Below are 24,956 nucleotides of genomic sequence, written 5' to 3'. Positions count from 1 at the left end.
ACCCTTCAGCTCCATTCAACCCCTCCCATCTATCTCTCAACATCATCCATTTCGGATTTCTATTTGCCATATATTTTTCAACTGTGCTGTGATGCTTCACAAAATAATTGAACCTTTCTATTCACATAGCTTCTACAGATTGTAAATTAAAAATAAACATTTTTGCTAAAATAATTATTATATTATTGATTGATTGACTATGGCTTTTCAAATCACCCAGTATTGCTATCTGTAGTATTAGTTCTAGGTAAATGTTGCAATTCTTCAGCCATTCCTGGACCTGTGACCAAAAATGAGCTACATATGGACAATAACAAAATTAAATGCCTCCTCACAGCAGAATCTGCAGAGCTGGGAAGATTGTATCCCCCATATATATAACATTCTATTAGTTGCAAGAATTTTGTATAGTAATTTAAATAGAAATATTTGACGTTTTGAATCTGGCGTTGTTTTGCGTATCAATTCATAAACCATGTGCCATGGATTGGGTACATCGAAAATCTCTTCCCAACTATTTTGCAATTTATATGGCACAGCTGTCAGTTTATTGGTCCTTAAATTAAATTGTTATATGTTTTTATTTATCACACTTTTCTTTAACCATGTATGTTCTTTAATACAGGGCCAACATACAAGTTCCTTACCTTTTTCCCCTTCTACTTGCCTCTTCCATTTTTGTGGTAATACTGCAATTACTTGGTTGTAATTTTGGGTAGAGCAGACATTTCCATATGTCTGTGTTAGCTGCATGGCAGGACATGACATTAATTGGACCTCTGCTGCTTATGTCAGGGTTCAATTATTGTGACAATGTAAAGTGCTGCTCAGAGAGTATTGGGAGAAGGAAATTGCAAGAACATATACTGCAATTACTTTTATAATTTCTCGTGTGCATGTGCGTTTGTGTACTGCCTGTATATTGTTGTCCTTGAAAAAGGTAACTGTACACAATGCTTTCTAGAATCTGATGCCTTGAGTAAGGGTATATGTCGAATATCTCTGAGTGTCTTAAGATGGTAAAGACTCATTTTAAATTTAGGAAAATAGAGGGGTTGTTACAATTGATATTTGAAGTAGAGGTAGAGTGATGATGAAATGTATTTATCAAACTAAATGTTCAGTAAGTTTATGGAATTGAAAAGAGAAATAGGTCTCATGATTGATTGATTAATTTTTATTGATTATATTTTAAAGTGTTGTTCATTCATGGCTTTGGTAAGTAACGATGTTGACTTCCATCCGATAGGACCGTGCTCTGTATAATGCCAACAGGCGGACTACTACGACCACGCTGACCATAGACGTTCTGGATGGAGATGACCTGGGGCCAATGTTCCTGCCCTGTGTCTTGGTCAATAACACCCAAGACTGCAACCCCCTCACCTACCGCATCACCATACCAGAGTTCACCCAACCGGTATGAACCACACTGTGAGGGGTGTACTGTAGGCTTTGTGCATGTGTAGGGGAATGGGAAGTGATTGAGTGCAAGTGTGTGTTTGTGTGCAACAGCAACGTCTCATCGCCTGTGTTTTACCGTAGGCAAACCCAGCAACAGACAGAGAGGATGAGCCACTAAAGTTTTACTTGGGAACATACAGTGCAGGAAGTATTCAGGAAGTATTCATACCCCTTGACTTTTAGAAGCCTGAATTTAAAATTAATATTTTTATATTAATATTTTAAATTGATATTTTGTGTCACTGGAATGCATAAAATACCACATAATTTCAAAGTGGAATTACGTTTTTAGAAATGTTTACTAATTAATTAAAAATGAAAAGCTGAAATGTCTTCAGTCAATAAGTATTCAACCCCTTTGTGGCAAACCTAAATGAGTTCAATATTTGCCCATTATTCTTTTAAAGATTATTCAAGCTCTGTCAAGTTGGGGCCAAACTCCCTGCCACCCAGGACCTACAGTTGAAGTCAAATGTTTACGTACACTTAGGTTGTAGTCATTACAACTTGTTTTCAACCACTCCACACATTTCTTGTTAATAAACTATAGTTTTGGCAAGTCAGTTAAGACATCTACTTTGTGCATGACACCAAGTAATTTTTCCAAGAATTGTTTACAGACAGATAATTTCACTTATAATTCACTGTATCACAATTCCAGTGGGTCATACGTTTACATACACTATATTGACAGTGTCTTTAAACAGCTTGGAAAATTCAAGCAAATGATGACATAAGCTTCAGAAGAATCTGATAGGCTAATTGACATAATTTGAGTCAATTGGAGGTGTACTTGTGGTTGTATTTCAAGTCATACCTTCAAACTCCGTGCCTCTTTGCTTAACATCATGGGAAAATCAAAAGAAATCAGCCAAGACATCAGAAAAATAATTGTAGACCTCCAAAAATCTGGTTCATCCTTGGGAGCAATTTAAATGCCTGAAGGTACAACTTTCATCTGTACAAACAATAGTACGCAAGTATAAACACCACCGTCATACCGCTCAGGAAGGAGATGCATTCTGTCTCCTAGAGATGAATGTACTTTAGTGCGAAAAATGCAAATAAATCGCAGAACAACTGCAAAGAACCTTGTGAAGATGCTGGAGGAAACAGGCCCAAAAGTATCTATATCCACAGTAAAATGAGTCCTATATCGACAGAACCTGAAAGGCCGCTCAGCAAGGAAGAAGCCACTGCTCCAAAACTGCCATAAAAAAACCAGACTACGGTTTGCAACTGCGCATGAGGACAAAGATCGTACTTTTTGGAGAAATGTCCTCTGGTCTGATGAAACTAAAATAGAACTGTTTCGCCATAATGACCATTGTTATGTTTGGAGGAAAAAGGCCGAAGAACAACATCCCAACCGTGAAGCACGGGGTTGGACTCATCATGTTGTGGGGGTGCTTTATTGCAGGAGGGACTGGTGCACTTCACAAAATAGATGGCATCAAAAGGAGGGAAAACAACATCTCAAGACATAAGTTAGGAAGTTAAAGCTTGGTCGCAAATGGGTCTTCCAAATGGACATGGACCCCAAGCATACTTCCAAAGTTGTGGCAAAATAAAGAAAAGAAAATCAAGGTATTGGAGTGGCCATCACAAAGCCATGACCTCAACCCTACAGAATATTTGTGGGCAGAACTGAAAAACGTGTGCAAGCAAGGAGGCCTACAAACCTGACTCAGTTACACCAGCTCTGTCAGGAGGAATGGGACAAAATTCACCCAACTTATTTTGGGAAGCTTGTGGAATGCTACCCGAAACATTTGACCCAAGTTAAACAATTTAAAGGCAATGCTTCCAAATACTAATTGAGTGAATGTACATTTCTGACCCACTGGGAATGTGATGACAGAAATAAAAGCTGAAATAAATCATTCTCTCTACTATTTTTCTGACATTTCCTAACTGACCTAAGACAGGGATTTTTGAGGTGAATAAATGTCAGGAATTGTGAAAAACTGAGTTTAAATATATTTGGCTAAGGTGTATGTAAACTTCTGACTTCAACTGTATATACCAGGCAGAGAAAGGCCCTATAATTGTCAAATACTCCAGCGACCCAAGTCATAGACTGTAAGCTTTGTTAGCAAATGTCAAGCAGTACTGGAGAACTACCCCCAAGCCATAAGCTTCTACCCCCATGCCATAAGAATGCTAAATAGCTATCCAAATAGCTACCCGGACTATCTGCATTGACTCTATTTGCACTATATTTGTCTCTATGCACACACACTGGACTCTACCCTCACACTCACACATACTTACACTAACACTCCAATATATACACACACACACACACTCACATATAACACCCACACACAGGCACACTGTCACCACACACACACTTACACACCACCACGCTCATCACATGCACTGTTGCTACTGTTTATTATCCATCCTTTTGCCTTGTCACTTTAGCCCTACCTACAGTGCATTTGGAAAGTATTCAAACCCCTTGACTTTTTCCACATTTTGTTACGTTACAGCATTATTCTAAAATGTGTTAAATAAAAACTTAAACATCAATCTACACACAATACCCCATAATGACAAAGCGACATGTTTTTAGAAAAATTCACAACAATGTAAAACCAAAAAATCTTATTTACATAAGTATTCAGACCCTTTACTATGATACTCAAAGTTGAGCTCAGGTGCATCCTGTTTCCATTGATCATCCTTGAGATGTTTCTACAACTTTGATTGGACTCCACCTGTGGTAAATTCAATTGATTGGACATGAGTAGGAAAGGAACACACCTGTCTATATAAGGTCCCACAGTTGACAGTGCATGTCAGAGCAAAAACAAAGCCATGAAATTGAAGGAGTTGTCCATAGACCGCCAAAACAAGATTGTGTCGAGGCTCAGACCGGGGGATGGGGGTACCACAAAATGTCTTCAGCATTGAAGGTCCCCAAGAACACAGTGGCCACCATCATTCTTAAATGGAAGAAGTTTGGAAAAAGACTCTCAGAACATGAGAAACAAGATTCACTGGTCTGATGAAACCAAGATTGAACTCTTTGGCCTGAATGCTAAGCGTTACCTGTGGAGGAAACCTGGCACCATCCCTACGGTGAAGCATGGTGGTGGCAGCATCATGCTGTGGGGATGTTTTTCAGTGGTTAGGGCTGGGAGACTAGTCAGGGTCAAGGGAAAGATGAATGGAGAAAATGACAGAGAAATCCTTGATGAAAACCTGCTCCAAAGCGCTCAGGACTTCAGATGGGGTGAAGGTTCACCATCCAACAGGACAACGACCCTAAGCACACAGGTATCTGAATGTCCTTGATCCAGCCAGAGCACGAACTTGAACCTGATCGGACATCTCTGGTAAGACCTGAAAATAGCTGTGCAGCGACGCTCCCCATCCAACCTAACAGAACCTGAGAGGATCTGCAGAGAGGAATGCAGAAGTCGAGGCTGTAATCGTTGCCAAAGTTATTTCAACAAAGTACTGAGTAAAGGGTCTGAATACTTATGTAAATGTGATATTTCAGTTTTAAAATGTTAATACATTTGCAAAAATGTCTAAATCCTGTTTTGCTTTGTCAATATCAGGTATTGTGTATAGATGAATGAGTGGAAGAAACAATTTTATCAATTTTAGAATAAGACTGTAACGTAACAGAATGTGGAAAAAGTCAAGGGGTCTGAATTCTTTCCGAATGCACTGTAAGTCTTTGTATTCAGAACATAAAGTGAATTTCTTTGCCACATTTTTGCAGTTTTACTTTTTTGCCTTATTGCAAACAGGATGCCTTATTTGCAAAGACAACATTTTTATTCTGTCCAGGCTTCCTTCTTTTCACTCACATTTACGTTAGTATTGTAGAGTAACTGCAATGTTGTTGATCCATCTTCAGTTTTCTCCTATCACAGCAATTAAACTCTGTAACTGTAGTAAAGCCATAATTTGCCTCATGGTGAAATCCCTGAGCGTTGTCCTTCCTCTCAGGCAACTGAGTTAGGAAGGACACTTGCATATTTGTAGTGACTGGGTGTATTGATGCACCACCCAATTAATAATTTCCCCATGCTCAAAGGGCTGTCCCTTCTTTTCGAGGAATTGGAAAACCTCCCTGGTCTTTGTGGTTGAATCTGTGTTTGAAATGCACCGCTCAACTACAGATAATTGTATGTGTTGGCTACAGAGATGAGGTAGTGTAAAGATCATGCTAAACACTAATATTGCACACAGAGTGAATCCATGCAACTTGTTACGTGATTTAAGGAAATTGTTATTCCTAAACTTATTTAGGTTTGCCATAACATAGGGGCTGAATACTTATTGACGCAAGACATTTCAGCTGTTCATGTTTTATTCATTTGTAAACATTTTCATAAACATAATTCCACTTTGACATTATGGGGTATTGTGTGTAGGCCAGTGACACAAAATTCAGGCTGTAACACAACAAAATGTTGAAAAAAGCATGGGGTGTGAATACTTTCTGAAGGCATTGTACATTTAATAAATGTTCCCTTGGTTGCAAAAGGCTTAACATTGTAATGGGTGATACAAACCACTAACACAGTTCATTGGTTTCTGACTCTCCCCCCTTTTCCTCCCTACCTCCTTTTCAGAGAGAACTGAACCCGCTGGAGGTGACCCCACCTATCCGAGCTGTGGACATGGACAGGAACATCCAGCCCCCCTCTAAAAGGCCAGAGATCCATTACTACATACTGGTTGGTAGGTTCCTCACTGAGCTTAAAGTCACACACATGGATGTTAACATGATCAATCCACTATTTCACTTCAATCCTTTATTGTCCAATTAATAATGTATTATCACTGGTCAACATTCATACCCGAAAGCACCAAAAAAGCAATGTTCATTCTTTGTTTTACCTCAGGTCAGCCCTCAACGTACCCAGAGTACTTCTCCCTGAACAGGACGACTGCAGCGCTCCTGCTCCTGAAACCAGTCAGCAGAGACCTGTACACCAAATTTATCATCATCATCAAGGTAAGCAAATCCACCTTCAAACTGAAATCAAGGTAATCATGTACTAAACATCAACCAGAGATTTTGTTTTTGTTTTGAGGGCTGGTCTAGTGGTAGTGCTGCTACCCCCAAACCACGGTATCACGCCCCTGGAGGCAATCCGAATTAGAACCAGAGATGACCTGTTATGATGCACAAAGCATACTACCATCCACCCACCAGAACCTCTCTCCATTTAAAATGGTAGCCCCGGAGCACTGAGCAGGCTGTCACGTGCACAGAGGAGAGGAATGTGTGATGATGTTTGAAAAGTGGTTTGTGTGAGCATGGAGCAGGCGAGGGAGGAGGAGAGGTGGAGGTGGAGGTGGTTGGAAGGAGATGAACTGGTGCTGGTGGTATCAGCAGGGAAGGAAAGAGAGAGTTAGAGGTTGGTATCTAGAGGAGACTGCTCTGGGTTAGCTGTCAGATACAGCTTTATAATTATGCTTACTGCCATTGAAATATATTGAGAGCTTCGTCATTGAGATACCTGGAGGAGTGAAAAGACAGTTTGTACGTAGTAGTTGTAGTTATTGTGACATGTTATAGGGATGTTCAGCACCAAGGACAATGTTGTCATTGATCCTGATGTCTCATTGGAAAAAGCCATTTTCTCTCAGAGTGTGGCAAGGACAGATATGAAAAATATAGATGAGTCAGATAGATGGATTGGGTTGGAGGGAGGATAGGCAGATAAAGACAGAGGAAGAGAGAATAAGAGGAGAAAAAATAGAACAAGAGATGGAGAAGTAAGTTAGTCAGAGAGATAGAGAGAGGGTTAATTGATGGAGGGGAGAGAGAGAGAGAGAGACAGAGAGAGAGCGAGATGGAGTTTGTGAGAGTGGGTGGAAAGAATGAAGAATGAGTGATAAACAGTGACTGTAGGTGCAGAGGGTTTAAAACATTTGTGTCCATATAATTGTCTTATATCGGCTGAAAGCTTAAATTCTTGTTCATATAACGGCACTGTCTGATTTACAGTAGCTATTAAAGCGAAAGCATGCTATGCAATTATTTGAGGACGGTACACCACATCAAAATATTTTTCCACCGGCACAGGTTTCATACATTCACAAATAATGATTAAATATTCACTTCTTGAAAATCTTCCCAAGAAGTGTCATCCAAAGGGTCCCAGCTCTAACATGTAGTGTCGTTTTGTTAGATAAAATCCTTCTTTATATCCCAAAAAGTCAGTTTAGTTGGTGCCATCGATTTGAGTTATCCACTCATTCATCCTGCAGAGAAAGGAATCTGAAAATCTACCCCCAAACTTTGTTTCAACAAGTCAAAATACATTTCTATTCACTCCTCAGATACCCTAAAGTGTAATCAAACTATGATATTTCGCATGTAAAGAAGTATGTTCAATAGGAAAACAATTTTAGCAGGTGCGTAATGTCTTCATAGCGCACGCAAACCAAGACTTTCTGCTAAAACTGATATTTCTTATTAGCTTTTGAAGTTAGAAGCCTGAAACCTTGGACATAGAATGCTGTCACCCTGTGGAAGCTATAGGAATTAGCCACAGTGAGCTAATTTTCAATATGACCTTTCTCTTGAATTTCAAAGAGGATGGTCGCTCAAAAAGAAAATCTGGTGGTTTTTCTTTGGATTTTCTCCCAGCATATCTACTGTGTTATATCGTCCTACATAATTGTAACATTTCTACAAACGTCAAAGTATTTTCTTTTCAATGGCACCAATTATACAGTGGGGCAAAAAATTATTTAGTCAGCCACCAATTGTGCAAGTTCTCCCACTTAAAAAGATGAGAGATGCCTGTAATCTTAGGACACAGGATAGGTGTAGTATTTCAATGAGATACTTCATTTCAACCAGTGGAGAATGTGAAATGCTTTATTGAAAGTTCATTATCCAGGTGTCATAAATACATAATACATGCATTATAAATATTATAATTGTAATAGTATATTATAAATACAAGTTCAATCTGTACTTCAATGCATAGATGGTGTGCATTATTAAAAAAAAGAGGAACAAAGAGGAGGTGGAGAGAGCAGTGTAGAAGACAAAGGCAAATAGATAAGAACTGCTGAGCAGGGAAGACAGCATAATGAATTACAGTGCTACCCCAATATTCTCTCAGTTCATCACAATTACATAGTGTCTCTTGTGGTGTCTCCTAACCAGCCTTGGGCTCCCAGACAGCCCAAAGGTTATCTTAAGAGCAGGTGAGGTGGCAATGACGGGACTGGCTGTTACGTTTTTCTTCCGATGAAGGAGGAGAGGACCAAAATGCAGCATGGTTATTTTGATACATGTTTCATAAAATAATAAACACGAACAATACAAAGACAAGAAACGCGACAACCTAAACAGCCTTATCTGGTGCAAACTAACACTGAGACAGGAACAATCACCCACAAAACACTCAAAGAATATGGCTGCCTAAATATGGTTCCCAAGAGGAGGGGGTGTGATGATTTACATTAAAGAACATATCCGATGTAAACAAATTGAGTGGTCATGTGATAATGAACTAGAATGTATCGGCCTGAACGTTACACTGTCTCCCCAAATGTCTTTTACCCTCATTGGAATGTATAGGCCACCTTCCACCAAAAGTGTGTTTTGTTGATCAGTTTAATACCATGCTTAGGGAATGTGATTTTGGGAAAGAGGTCATCTTAATGGGAGATTTTAACATTAATTATGAAGACAAGTGTTGTAGGAAAACCCTCAAACGGATCACTAATACCTTTGACCTTACACAGCTAGTTAAAGGGCCAACCAGGGTGACTTGTTGCTCTAAAACACAGATTGATTTGGTGTTCAGTAATAAACCAGGGAGAGTGACTAAATCATTCAATATGGTTACTGGGCTGTCTGATCATAATCTGACACTTATAGCCAGAAAGCTGTCTAAGAGCAGGTTTAACCTCTCTACTGTTAGAAAGCCGGATCAACTCAGAATACCTAAGAATGAATTAAATAATTTTGAAAAAGCAATTAAGGGAATAAACTGGAATGATCTCTTGGCCTATACAGACGTGGAAGCTGATAGTCAGGTTTTTCTATCCACAATCCAGACTACAATAAATGGCTTCCTAAAGAAAATCAAATCCAAACCTGGCCAAAAGAGCACTCTTCCTTGGCTAAATGGAGAAATCTGGAAATTGATGAAAGAACGAGATTATGCTCTAAAAATAGCCCTAAAATCTAAATTAGAGCATGACAGACGTAGGTTTACCATGTTGAGAAATAAGGTGATGAAATAAATCAGACAGGCCAAGGCAAACTTTTTTATTAACATAATTGGTGAAGCAAAGGGAAATTCTAAATTGATATGGGAGAATCTAAAAAAGTTAACAGGGAAAGACCATGGTAACACTGCAAAAAGACTAGAAATCATGGTGAATAACAATCTAACACAGGATGCAGTCGAAATAGCAATAGCCTTCAATTCCTACTTTATTGACTCTGTCAGGGTACTGACACAGAACCCCTCCACTTGTTTCTTGGGCTCAGTGCTAGTGAATGACACTCAACCTGTCTTCATCATAAGGGAGGTTTCTGAGTCAAAGGTGAACAAGGTGATTAGCTCACTAAAGAACTCTAAAGCCAAAGATGTGTTTGGAATGGACTCTACCTTTCTTAAAAACTACAAAGAGTCACTCATTGGCCCCATTACTAAGGTCACCAACACATCTATTGGTCTCGGTGTGTTTCCAAGGGTATGGAAGTCGGCCATAATAACGGCCCTCTTTAAATCAGGAGACCCTGCTAACGTGAGTAACTACAGGCCCATTAGTATATTACCTGTGGTGTCAAAGGTTGTTGAAAAGTGTGTAGCAGAACAACTGATTGCCCACCTCAACAACAGCCCCTTCACATTACACTCCATGCAGTTTGGCTTCAGTGCGAAACACTCCACAGAAACGGCCAACTGCTTTCTTGTGGAAAATGTGAAGTCCAAGATGGACAAAGGGGGTGCTGTTGGGGCTGTGTTTCTGGACCTAAGGAACGCTTTTGATACTGTTAACCATGAGATTCTCATCACAAAATTGTCCAAGTTCAACTTTTCCCCTGATGCCTTGAGATGGATGAAATCATACCTTGAAGGCAGAACTCAGTGTGTCAGAGTGAGCAATGAGCTGTCGCCCACTCGTAGCTATGATGTGGGCGTACCCCAAGGGTCAATACTGGGGCCCCTCCTGTTCAGCCTGTACATTAATGATCTGCCTTCTGTCTGTACTGGGTCTGAAGTTCAAATGTATGCAGATGATACAGTGATATATGTGCATGCAAAGAGCAAACACCAAGCTGCACAAGAACTCACTACTGTAATGGTCCAGGTTACAAAGTTGCTCAGTGACTCGTGTTTGCATCTCAATGTGAAAAAAACTGTTTGCATGTTCTTCACAAAGAGGGCAACAGATGCTACTGAGCCAGATGTCTATGTGTCAGGGAGAAGCTCCAGGTGGTATCCGATTTTAAGTACCTTGGCATCATACTTGATTCCAACCTCTCTTTTAAAAAGCATGTGAAAAAGGTAATTCAAATAACCAAATTCAACCTAGCTAATTTCCGATTTATACGAAATTGTTTGACTACAGAGGTAGCAAAACTGTACTTCAAATCTATGATACTCCCCCACTTAACATACTGCTTGACTAGCTGGGCCCAAGCTTGCTGTACAACATTAAAACCTATTCAGTCTGTCTACAAACAGGCTCTCAAAGTGCTTGATAGGAAGCCCAATAGCCATCATCATTGTCACATCCTTAGAAGGTATGAGCTCTTGAGTTGGGAAAATCTTGTGCAATACACCGACGCATGTCTTGTATTCAAGATCCTCAATGGCCTGGCTCCCCCTCTACTCAATATTTTTGTTAAACAGAAAACCCAGACATATGGCAGCAGATCCACAAGGTCTGCCATGAGAGGTGACTGTATAGTTCCCCTAAGGAAAAGAACCTTTAGTAAATCTGCATTCTCTGTGAGAGCTTCCCATGTCTGGAATACACTGCCATCAGACACACATAACTGCACCACATATCACACTTTCACAAAATGCTTGAAGACATGGCTAAAGGTCAATCAGATTTGTGAACATGGTCCCTAGCTGTGTGTTGCCACTCCATGTTGTCTGTTGTCTGTAGCTTGTGAGGTGTGGAAACACTTTGTTGCTTTTATGAATTTTGTCTTGCTGCTTTTTGTTTTATGCTGCTCTGTCTGTATGCTACGTCTTGCTTGTCCTATGTTGCTCTGTCTGTATGCTGTGTCTTGCTTGTCCTATGTTGCTATGTCTTGCTTGTTCTATGTTGCTATTGTCTATATTGTAATTGTTTTTAATAACCTGCCCAGGGACTGCGGTTGAAAATTAGCCGGTTGGCTAAAACCGGCACTTTTACTGAAATGTTGATTAATGTGCACTGTCCCTGTAAAAATAAAAATAAACTCAAACTCAACTCAATCAGAGACAACGATAAACACCTGCCTCTGATTGAGAACCACTTCAGGCAACCATAGACTTTTCTAGATAACCCCACTATACCACAATCCCAATACCTAGAAAAAAAAACAAGACAAAACACACCACAAAATTAACCCATGCCACACCCTGGCCTGACCAAAATAATAAAGAAAACACAAAATACTAAGACCAGGGCGTGACACTGGCTTCCTCTCTCACATCAAAACATACCTGAAGACGAGAGAGTATGATTAAGCCTTGTTTTTTTTTATTCTAAAACGGTCAGTGTTAAATCAGGAGGTGAAATGCAAAACTGACCTTGGATCATTAACTCTGGGATTACTACATCTTTGTCTGTATTTCAACGTAAAGCATCTCTTAAATAATACTTCCTGTTGACCCGACCAAGTGATCTCTCACCTATGATCATGCTGTGCCTTCTGTGTCAGCCAGTTCAGATGTGGGAGGGGTTCACCAACACAGCTGATATAACTGTGCGTGTGTAGTCTCACCTGTTGTCCACACAAAGTAGTTACAGAGTACTTTATGCTGAAAAATAGAGATATGAGGATAATGTCATTGCTAGACTTTTACCAGATCACAAATGAATACATAAATACCACTTGAAGCTTGACGATGACTAGATCATTTATATCCGTTGTGTATTGCTAAGGCAACAGCTGGTGAGGTGTCAGGTTCACCTCTGTACTTAAAGGGTGATTATTCCAACTCTCTGTGAAATGCTGTAGATCTGCCTGCAGACCAGGTAGGAACACATATCCCACACAGAAGAAGTGGATACTGTAGAATTTGACAGGTCAAGGTAGCCGTCTTCCTCCAAACTGTGCAGCAAGTTGTAGTACTGACAGCACTCCAAATATCTCTCCATAAGCGTTCCACTCTAACAGAGAGAATGAAAAGGTTTTGTTGGGGGGGAGGAACCTAATCTCTGTGGTCCTGTGGTCTTCCTCCATGTATAGTGAACACCGAGGTGGGTCCGAGGCTATAGAAATGCAAGTTTCATGTGCCTCTGTGATTGGTTACTGTCTGTATGTGACACAGACACCTACTTATCTGAGTGTACCTGAAACATTTAAATATAGAGGGCTATGTGTCTCACCACTTGGTTATTGAAAGGCTAAACCCCAGGGAAATCATGACTTGACTGAAAATGGCTGAGTGTTGATGTGGTGTAAATCTGAAAAGTAGCAGCTGACATCTTACTTTTTTTTTAAATTAATGCTAGTGAGACAGGTTCCATGTACAACAATACAGGCAGAGAGGAAGAGAGAAAATAACAAAGAAAAGTTTAATTACCCCTGGTTATGGATACTTTGTCCAAGAATAAATTTTCCACGGCCTGTTCCTTGGATAGAGAAAATACATCTGAAAAAAATCTACATTTTCAACCTCTTGATCAGGTCGCACTCTGAAAGTAAAGAAAATAGCTTATTTTTTGTAGATAACTGACAATCTAAAGAAGCAGTCATTTTCAGGATACGTCAATACAGCACAGAAAGCTTAACACCAGACTGGTATTGTGGTTGTATATTAGGTGATTGGAAATATGCAGTATGCATACCAAATAATACACTTACCTTTCTTGAAAATCCATCTATACTGCCAAGAGGACAATGATTTTTCTTGAAAAAAAAACATTGGAATTAAAAGTGAAATCCTGCAGCACAGCATTTTGGGGGAATTTTAGGTCAAGTCCAATATTGACTATGCACCCAAGAGGGAAAGAGGTTGGGACATCCTATAAATGTTTTAGTGAAGTATAATATAGAGACTTACAGTCAAGCGTGAATACATTTTTACGTATGGGTAGTCCCGGAAATCGAACCCCATATCCTGGCTTTGCAACGCTCTACCAAAATGCATGACGGGGTTATAAAAGCTTTGTGAAGCTGCAATTTAATATGATTTATAAGGCCTTTATTATGCAGTGGTTATCCCACCCTCTATAAAGCTAGGTTTATGTCACATTTGACATGGGTGGTTATTTCACGCAGTTATGCCACATTTATGAACAATGTCATATGTTTATCGATGGTTTGTAACACATTCATGTAGTGTTTATGAAGACTTTATAAGCTGCGCATCATTTTAAAAAACATTTTTGAACAGACAGAAACTCTCTGCACTCCCTCGTCTTTCTCACTAACTTTCCACACAGATAGTTTGTGTTCGCCTTAATAAATACATTCTTAAACAGTGCCAGTAATACAGTAAGTATATTTTCTAGTTAGAACAATCATGTTTCTCTTTGTTTACTGATCTGCAGCATGTGTTACAGAAAATAGTCAGAGTAGTGTGTTGCCAATGAGCTATGACCTGTTATGATTGTATGTGACATGTACAGTGTATTCAGAAAGTATTCCATTTATTGAACTTGAAAAACAGAGATGGCTCACTTACTGTACATAAGTATTCACACCCCTGAGTCAATACTTTGTTGAAGTACCTTTGCACGTGATTACAGCTTTGAGTTGTCTTGGATATGGCTGTAACAGCTTTGCACATCTGTATTTGGGTATTTTCTCCCATTTTTCCTTGTAGATTTTCTCAAGCTCTGTTAAGTCAGATGGGGAGTGGTGGTAAACAGCAAATATCAAATCGTTCCACAGATTTTCAATGGGATCCAAGTCTAAACACTCTCCCATAAAGCCCAGATTGGTGAAGTGCTGTAGAGACTGTCGTCTTTCTGGCAGGTGCTCCCATTTTATAATTATTTTTTATTTTACCTTTAATTAATTCAGTTAAGAACAAATTCTTATTTACAATGTTGGCCTAGGAACAGTGAGTTAACTGCCTTGTTCAGGGGCAGAACGACATATGGACCTTTGCTGCTCGGGGATTTGACCCACCAACCTTTTGGTTACTGGCCCAACGCTCTAACCACTAGGCTATATGCAGCCCCGCATATCAGCCAAGGAACTCTGTAGTTCTGTCAGAGTGGTCAATGGTTTCTTGGTCACCTCCCTGACCAACGTCCTTCTTGCCCAGTTGCTCAGTTTGGCCGGATGGCCAGCTCTAGGCAGAGACTGGTTAGTTCCATATTTCTTTAAATTTCCCAATGATGGAGACCACTGTGCTCTTGGAAACTTTCAACACTCTAGAAATGGTTTTATACCCTTTCCCAGATATATGCCTCATCACAATTCTGTCTCGGAGATCTGCGGACGTCATGGTATAGTTTCTGCTCTGACATACACTGTCAACAGTGGACCTTACATAGACATGTGTGTTTCTTTCTAAATCATGTCCAGAAAATGTTTTAATAATAGAATTCAATCAATTTTGAATTCACATTGTACCATAACAAAATATGGAATAAGTCAAAGGGTATGAATACTTTCTGAAGGCACTGTATGTTGTAAGTTGCATGTCAGTACATGTTACAGTGAGGTTCATAATACATATAAACTTGTCTCCATCCTTTAGGCTGAGCAAGACAATGGCCATCCCCTCCCAGCATACGCTGACTTGATCATTGATATCCTGGATGAGAACAACCAGGCTCCATACTTCCAGTTCCAGTCCTACCAGGGATACATCAGTGAGTCCTCCCCAGTGGGAACCACCATCTCTGCTAGCTCCAACCTCACTGCCCCCCTGGGCATCATTGCCCTGGACAACGACATTGAGGAGGTATGGGAATGTGCGTGTGAACAGAGACAGACACAGAAGTGAACACACACACACACAATCTTGTACAACCAACCTTGTGGGGACAGACAATCCAATTCAAAGTCCAATTTTCCCTAACCCCTAAACCTAACCCTAACCTTAACCCTAAAACTAACTCTAGCTCCTAACCCTAACCCTAATTCTAACCCTAACACTAATTCTAAACTTAACCCTAAACCCCCTAGAAAAAGTATTTGACCTGTGGGGACTAACAAAATGCCCCTAGTTAGTAATTTTTTGTTTGTTTACTATTCTTGTGGGGACTTCTGTTACGTTACAGGCTTATTCTAAAATTGATTAAATACATTGTTTTCCTCAGCAATCTACACGCAATACCCCATAATGCCAAACCGAAAACAGGTTTTTAGCATTTTAGCAAATCTATTTAAAAAAATAAATAAATGAAATACCTTATTTACATAAGTATTCAGACCCTTTGCTATGAGACTCAAAATTGAGCTCAGGTGCATCTTGTTTCCATTGATCATCCTTCAAATTACAACTTGATTGGACATGATTTGGAAAGGCACACACCTGTCTATATAAGGTCCCACAGTTGACAGTGCATGTCAGAGCAAAAACCAAGCCATGAGGTTGAAGAAATTGTCTGTAGAGCTACGAGACAGGACTGTGTCAAGGCACAGATCTGGGGAAGGATACCAAAAAATGTCTATAGCATTAAAGGTCACCAAGAACGCAGTGGCCTCCATCATTCCTAAATGGAAGAAGTTTGGAACCACCAAGACTTTTCCTAGAGCTGGCCACCCGGTCAAACTGAGCTAGAGTTCTTCTGTGGAGATGGGCGAACCTTCCAGGAGGACACCCATCTCTGCAGCACCACCAATCAGGCCTTTATGGTTGAGTGGCCAGACAAACTCCAAGCGAGATTTACGCAAGATTTACTCAAGATTTACGCGAGATTTACGCGAGATTTTTCTAAAGACTCTCAAACCATGAGAAACAATATTCTTTTGTCTAATGAAACAAAGATTGAACACCTTGGACTGAATGCCAAGCGTCAGGTCTGGAGGAAACCTGGCACCATCCCTACGGTGAAGCTCGGTGGTAGCAGCATCATGCTGTGCAGATGTTTTTCAGCGGCAGGAACTGGGAGACTAGTCAGGATCAAGGCAAAGATCAACGGTGCAAAGTACAGAGAGATCCTTGATGAAAACTTGATCCAGAGCGCTCAGCACCTCGTACGGGGTTGAAGGTTCACCTTCCATCAGGACAACGACCTTAAGCACACAGTCAAGACAACACAGGAGTGGCTTCGGGACAAGTCTCTGAATGTCCTTGAGTGGCCCAGAGCACGAACTTGCACCCGATCTAAGATCTCTGGAGAGACCTGAAAATAGCTGTGCAGCGACGCTCCCCATCTAACCTGACGGCTTGAGAGGATTTGCAGAGAAGAATGGGAGGAACTCCCCAAATACAGGTGTGCCAAGCTTGTAGCGTCATACCCAAGAAGACATGAGGCTGTATCGCTGCCAAAGGTGCTTCAAAAAATTATGTATAGTCGAGCATCATTTCGTGACAAAATATCTTGTTTAAAACGTGAACATTTTTTATCAAAAAATTTTAATACTGCCCCCTAGTCGTAAAAGGTTAAGCTACCTTTGGCCTCATGGTGAAACCCCTCAGCGGTTTCCTTCCTCTCCAGCAACTATATTAGGAAGGACACCTGTATCTTTTTAGTGACTGGATGTATTGGTACATCATCCAATGTGTAATTAATAACTTCCTCATGCTCAAAGGGATATTCAATGTCTGTTTAATTTTTATTTTTATCCATCTACCAAAAGGTGTCCTTCTTTGCAAACCATTGGAAAAACCTCCATGGTCTTTGTGATTGAAATTCACTGCTCAACTGAGGGACCTTACAGATAAATGTATGTGTTGGGTACTGCCTGCAGCACACCACCCTACATCCCGCTGTTGGCTTGCCTTTGATGCTAAGCAGGGTTGGCCCTGGTTGGTCAATGGATGGGAGTGGTGTTGACGGTCCAGTAGGAGGGACTGACAAAAAAACAACATCATCCCAATGCCCCAGGACAGTGATTGGGAACATTGCCCTGTGTAAAGGTACTGGGCTTTTGATTGGATGTTAACCTCTTGCGACGAGCAAACCCGTATCCGGGAGCGTAATCATAGCCTCAAATGCATTAGCATAATGCAGCGGACATAAATATGCAAATAATCGCAAATGAAATGAAATAAATATATTCAAACGCAAGCTTAGCCTTTTGTTAACAACACTGTCATCTCAGATTTTCAAAATATGCTTTACAGCCAACGCTAGACAAGCATTTGTGTAAGTTTATCATGGCATAATGCTATGCTAGGCTCTGCTGGCAGCAGGCAACATTTTCACGAAAATAAGAAAAGCAACCAAATTAAATAATTTACCTTTGAAGAACTTCAGATGCTTTCGCTCAGGAGACTCCCAGGTAGATAGCAAATGTTCCTTTTTTCCAAAAAGATTATTTTTGTAGGCGAAAAAGCTCCCATTTCTTTATCATGCTTGGCTGAGAAATCGACCGGAAAATGCTGCAACTATAACGCCAAACTTTTTTCTAAATTTGCTCCATAATATCAACAGAAACACGGCAAACGTTGTTTAGGATCCATCCTCAAGGTGTTTTTAACATATATATTCGATAATATATCCGTTGAGGCAATTGGTTTCTCATAAGAAGCGATTGGAAAAATGGCTACCTCAGTATTTTACGCTAGATTTTCCACGGGAGACACCATGTGACCACATGCTATATATGGTCCCTTACAGCCATTCTTCAATGGAAATGCCTAAAAAGACGTCACAATGCTGTAGACACCTTGAGGAATACGTTGAAAATGTAAGCTCATTCATAAGCTCATTCACAGCCATATAAGGAGTCATTGGCATGAGGTGGTTTCAAAAAATGCGGCACTTCCTGATTGGATTTTTATCTGGGATTCGCCTGTAACATCAGTTCTGTGGCACTCACAGACAATATCTTTGCAGTTTTGGAAACATCAGAGTGTCTTCTTTCCAAAGCTGTCAATTATATGCATAGTCGAGCATCTTTTCGTCCAAGAATTAAAATAGCGCCCCCTAAATCCAAGAGGGTGTCCTGATTCTCTGTGGCCATTAATGATCCCAAGACAATTATCATAATAGTAGGGGTGTTGGCTAAATTCCCAATCTGACCCTCATACCATCATGGCAAACTAATCATCCCCAGCTTCTAATTGGCTCCTCTCCCCTGTCACTATTCCCCAGGTTGTTATATAGTGTTTTTTGGTGCTGTGATGACTAAAAGTTTGCCTTTAGGTTTTACTCTACTGCATGGTGTGTGTTCAAACCTCTTTCAATTCTTTCAGATGTGTGACTTTGTTTCCCTCCAACCGTTTCCCTCCCTCCCTTCTTCATAGACAAGTCTAATGCGTTTGAATTTTGCCATGTGTGCTTGTTTTTCTAGTCAAGTAAAAAAAAAATGTTTTAGTGGGTAAATACACAGATCACACAATACATTGAGTACATTATGTGTGTGTGTGTGTTTCTTCGGTTTTACAATCCCTGTGGGGTGCAGAAGTACTCACAAGGATAGTAAAACAAGGACATTTTGGACAAGTGGGAACATTTCACAAGTCCCCACAAGGAAAAAGGCTATTTTAGGCTTAGGGGTTAGGTTTAGGGTTAGAATTCGGATTAGGGATTATGTTTAAGGTCAAGAGTTAGGGGGAGGTTCAGAGTTAGGGGTTCAGTTTAGGGTTAGGTTAAGGGTTAGGTTAGCAGTTAGGGGAAAATAGGATTTTGAATTGGAATCAATCGTTTGGTCCCCCCCAAGGACAGTAAAACAAACGTGTGTGTGTGTGTGTGTTTGTGTGTTGAGGTGATGATTCTGAAACGCTCACAATTTCAAACAGGCGCTGACAGGAACGGGTTTTCTAAGCAACTCAACAGCATTTAAATGGACGAAAACAAACATTGAGATACACCAGGATACACACACCAGGATACAATTTGCTCCACTCTGTTTGTGTTTTTGTCACCAGGACATTTATCTTTGTGTTGATGTTGAAAAGAATGTATTCATAATTTCCTCAGATGACACCTAACACAATAAGCTCCCCCACAACCTGCCTGTCCCTCTCTCTCACTCTCTCTCTCTCTCTTTCTCTCAGCAGGGTGAGATTAATAAAACACTGCACTTTGCAGCTCTAAAAACAGATCAATGGGCAAAGAAGCGTGGATGTTTATTTGACAGGCAGGCCCTTATTGACTGACATGAATCACCCCAACAACCCAAGCCTACTTCAATCTCCCCTGTACCAACAGAAAATGGAGTTGATTTGTTTGGGAAGTTATAAAACAGTATTGAAGTGTTTTTATTATCTAGCTATGGGTCCTCACTCGTAGGCCACATTACTCCCAAGGCCCACTCCCTTTTATATTCATATTTACAGATCACATACAAGATTGATATTTAAGGCACATGAGCGTTCACATAAACAATTCTACACAACGTTATACTTCAAATGGCTCTACTATATATTACAGTATGCTGAGAAACGCCTAGGTTTTTGTAATCTTTCACATACTGTATACTGTAGCTTGTGGCTAGAGCCACAATAAAACACTTACAATTGTAGTGCGGGGGTATTGAGTCAAAGGATTTCTTCATATAATTTCCTCAAAGCCTTCCCCTTTTCTCAGTACTGTGTTCTCAGTACTATAGTATGTTGTCTTTGTCAGCAGGCTGACTTGTTTTGTCTCTAATAGTTTTTCCTCAGTGGCATGGCTGCAGACTTGAGTAAAGTCATGTTACCGTGGTAACATTCTTCTCTCCGATGGCTTTACTTTTTGTAGAGCAAAGACCCCCTGGTGACAGTGACTCTGGACGACTTGAGCACCATCTTTGACATAACCCCGACCGGCATCACCCGCTACCTCAGACTGCTCAAACCCGTGGACAGAGAGAAGCAGATGACCTACACCTTCACGGTAGATCTCGATCCAACCTCATCCACACATATTACCAAGTAACCTTTGGAACCCTTTGGAGATGGAATTAGGACTTTTGGATCTCGCAACCAGAGGTCCCAGTGTACACCCGTCCGTGATGGTGTGCGTGTGTGTGTGTGTGTGTGTGTGTGTGTGTGTGTGTGTGTGTGTACATGGACTTGTTGCGGTGATAATACACTGTAGTAATGATATGCAGATATTGCCTTTGAAGGGTTTCATCAATAGCATGTTTATTATGCCTCTGTTGAGAGGCTTTGATCGTTGCCCTACTGTCATTAGAAAGATCCATACTTTTGAAAGGCAGCATGTCATTGAAGTTAAAACTGCCCTCTCATGTGTCTGATGATGTGTTTCACTCCATTGCCCTCCCCAAGAATCAACGTCCCTCAAAGGAATCTTCCTCCAGTGTAGCCCTTGCAGTCAATGACCAGAAGCGTCCCGTTTGGCATCATGGGTGGAATATTATTAATATTTTTTTAATAATAATTACAAAAGATATATGAGCAATGAAAAAAAAGTGTTTCTCTGTCAAACAGCTCTGTTATTTTTCAGTCTTCTGTGATGTATATAAAGTGTAATAAAGGATGCAAACACAACATTGAATACATTTCAACTCTATATCTGACATGGTACAGATGTGTGAGGTGTATGCTTTTTGTTTCAAAGTACATTTGTTTAAGACCACCAATAATTACTCTGTGTGGCCCTGATTTAACCTCCCACTTTAGCCTCCCACTTGGTGTTTCCTTTATTTTGGCAGTTACCTGTACATCTGATGTCATTATCAGACCTGGGTTCAAATAGTATTGTTTTCTTTAAAGTACTTAAGTTGCACTTGATTGAGTTTAACTGGTTGCTACCAGAGTAAATAGTAGCAAATAAAGTTATTTTTTTTACTGCTCCATTTTATCCTGTGTATAGATGATGGCATCAGATGGGATACAGGAGAGCACCCGGGTGACCATCAACATCCTGGTGATTGATGCCAACGACAACACGCCCACCTTTAGCGAAGTCTCTGACACCGTCGAGGTGTTCACTGACATGCAGCCAGGAAAAACAGTACTGCAGGTAATTAGCACATCTCTGTCTATCTTCCTATCTCTCGTTCTCTTTGTCATTCTCTCCTCTTTCTTTCTTTCTTTCTTTCTGTGTCTCTCCCTTATTTTTCTCTCACTTTCTCTCTCTTTTGGTGTCTCTCTCTCTCTCCCTTTCCTCTCTCTCTTCCTCTCTCTGTATATCTCATTATCTCTCCCTCCTCTTTCTCTCTCGGGCCCAGTTTCCGCAAACAATCCAGTACCTTAGATCAACAGTCCAAGCACCAGAAAAATCCACTCTTTCTTTGATCAGAGCTGATGACTCAAGAACAATCTAGTTTCTTACTACTGTAGTCAAGACTCAAATACTAATATTTGCTCAATATTGACATGACTCAAAGTAATACACTACCATGGATCAACAGTTAGGACTCCAAATCAATCTCCTATCCTATAACAACAATGGTCACTGTAAATCCCTGACTGAAATAGCTCCAAGGAGAGTCTGTTGTCTAGTCTGTCATCGTATGTCTGAATGGATTGCAGAGTTTATTTACATTGACTCAGATTCTAGTTTGATTGGTTTGAAGGTTTGGGGTTAGGTTTGGTGTTTGTGTGTCTGTGCACATGTGTGCATGTGTTTGTGTTTAGAGTCCAATTGTTTACAGCAGGAAGTCCCCTCGTTGACATATCTGCTTTTATGGAGTTCGTTCAGCAGCAGTGTGTGTTTGTCTCCCATTAGGTAGGCAGAGCATGATTTCCCATCTTACAGTCTCTCAGAACACAGTCACAAAAAAAATGTCAGACACGTAAAAGGTCAAGTTTAATCTGTGTTTAAAATCATCGCCCAGCCCAGCTGAAATGAAGCCGGAGGTCAAGTGGCGGCCGGTAAGCTGTTTTTATGAGCCATTTATAGGAGAGACTCCGGGCCTCTAAGGATGAAGGTTTATTTGATGCTGCTATTTCATATCTTAGACATTACAGCTCTATATGAAAAAAGGGTTCATTAGGCTAGCCTAGCGTGTATTAACATCAAATCAAATCAAATCAAATCAAATTTATTTATATAGCCCTTCGTACATCAGCTGATATCTCAAAGTGCTGTACAGAAACCCAGCCTAAAACCCCAAACAGCAAGCAATGCAGGTGGAGAAGCACGGTGGCTAGGAAAAACTCCCTAGAAAGGCCAATACCTAGGAAGAAACCTAGAGAGGAACCAGGCTATGTGGGGTGGCCAGTCCTCTTCTGGCTGTGCCGGGTGGAGATTATAACAGAACATGGTCAAGATGTTCAATGTTCATAAATGACCAGCATGGTCGAATAATAATAAGGCAGAACAGTTGAAACTAGAGCAGCAGCACAGTCAGGTGGAAGTTGAAACTGGAGCAGCAGCATGGCCAGGTAGACTGGGGACAGCAAGGAGTCATCATAGACATAGAAACATAACATAGAAATGCCTTGCAAATATAGAGCTAACGTTAAACTAAAGCCTGGCTAAGGGTGCTGTGAGTTGTAAATGGTGGGGTGTCCAAATTAATTAGCTGGAAGGGAAGGGTGGCTGTTTAATATTTGATCTAACACTGCATGGTTCTAAGGTCTATATTTAATCTGTGTACAGATTCCATTTGGAAAGTATTCAGAGCCCTTCCACATTTTGTTACGTTACAGCCTTATTTATAAAATGGATATAAAACAATATTTCTCAGAAATCTACACATAACACCCCATAATGAAAGAGTGGAAAAAGGATTTTACACATTTTTGCAAATGTATAAAAAAACATTTACAAAAATGAAATATGTATTATTTACTTATTAGTTATTTCCAAAGGCATTGTATTTAAATATATGTACATTTGTATCAACAAGCCCACACGATTAGACTGAGCCTTTCATTGGCAAAAGTAAGCTCAGGAAAATAAATTCTACAAAATATATTCATATTTATTTTCATGAAATAAACACACAGTAAAAATTGAATGGGGGCTTTAATAGATTAATCATTCTCACTAATACATTCATAAAGGTCACGACATTTGCATCAATATTTTAGGAGGGAGAAGTTGTTTACTGTAGCAGTTACAAAAGGTCAGTAGTTTCTGTAAACATTACACACAGCTTACAAGAGCACCGTCTGGTAAATGTCACTCAAATCATATGACTGCCCATTTCACAAAACGCAGGTCATGATTTGAAAAGGTAATAGAATTTTACTGAAATAGATGTCTGTGTTTCCTCCACCATTAAAAAGACAGTGGGACCCTCTCACAAATCATTATTGCTCCCCTACCTAGAAGCATTTTCAACTCAGTTCAGTAAATTTGAATAGTTGGTGGCTTTGAATGTTTTAGGGCCTTCCACACCCTGCCAAAATGCACTGAAACACTGAATTCTTCCTCTTTCAAAGACTCCATCTCTCTCTCTCTCTCTCAGCTAAAAGCATTAGATGCTGATGATGGGTTAAATGGTCTGGTGACCTATGAGATACTTGCCGGAGCACAAGGGGATTTCATCATCAATAACTGCACTGGACAAATCACCATCGCACCCAGGACAGCTCTTAGCATGGGTCATTCTTATGCCCTCACAGTGAAGGCCGCCGACAATGCACCAGATATCCAGAGAAGGTACAGTAATTTAATCCATTCATCTTTTCATCTATTTGTTCATTCAGCCTTTAATTTTCTTAATCACACCTTTAATTTATGAATGTGTTTATTAAAAGGACTGTATCCCTTGGATATCCTCATTAATATCCATGCATGATTTAGGTTATGTTGGAGGTAAAATCTTGATTATGACCTCATACTCAGTTTTTCATTTTTCATACTTATTCAGTTAAAGTTGCAATATGTCACTTTTTGGGGGATCCAAACAAATTCACATTTAAATATAATTTATAGATCTGTCATTCTCATTAAAAGCAAGTCTAAGAAGCAGTAAATCTGTTCTGTATGTGCTATTTCTATTCTTCCCGTTTTTAAGTTTCATGTTTGCATCTTTTACTTGTATTTTTTTTACACCAGATTCAAACAGCTGGAAATACAATATTTTAGGCTATTAAAAATAGATTTCACAGTGGTTTAGATGGTACAATGATTCTTTACACTATGCATGGCTTGTTTTGTCACATGAACTGAAATTAGCCGAACTATTCGAATTTTAGCAACCAGGAAATGGCTGAGTGATTTCTGCATATTGCACTTTAATCATGTATTAAATTATTCCTTAATTAATTCTGTCTTTCATACATTTATTGATCCATCTCATTCCGTCACTGCTCCATTTTATTGTTTATTCATACTGTGCA

The 24,956-nt window shown here is 40.0% G+C and overlaps 1 protein-coding gene across 1 annotated transcript in view; it reads left to right on the top strand.

Moving 5' to 3' along the window:
- LOC109898852 (protocadherin-15) overlaps positions 1–24,956 on the top strand; it is a 207,684-nt gene that overhangs the window by 54,203 nt on the left and 128,525 nt on the right. Inside the window, exons 6-12 of the mRNA XM_031835700.1 lie at positions 1,250–1,420; positions 6,063–6,171; positions 6,336–6,448; positions 15,354–15,560; positions 20,455–20,589; positions 21,532–21,681; positions 24,080–24,273. Of these exons, the coding sequence (XP_031691560.1) occupies positions 1,250–1,420; positions 6,063–6,171; positions 6,336–6,448; positions 15,354–15,560; positions 20,455–20,589; positions 21,532–21,681; positions 24,080–24,273 (1,079 nt within the window). The remainder of the gene's footprint in view (positions 1–1,249; positions 1,421–6,062; positions 6,172–6,335; positions 6,449–15,353; positions 15,561–20,454; positions 20,590–21,531; positions 21,682–24,079; positions 24,274–24,956) is intronic.

This window comes from Oncorhynchus kisutch, linkage group LG11, assembly GCF_002021735.2.
Source record: "Oncorhynchus kisutch isolate 150728-3 linkage group LG11, Okis_V2, whole genome shotgun sequence".
In the NCBI taxonomy this organism is placed as follows: Eukaryota; Metazoa; Chordata; class Actinopteri; order Salmoniformes; family Salmonidae; genus Oncorhynchus; species Oncorhynchus kisutch.
This window is presented reverse-complemented; position numbering and strand designations above follow the sequence as displayed.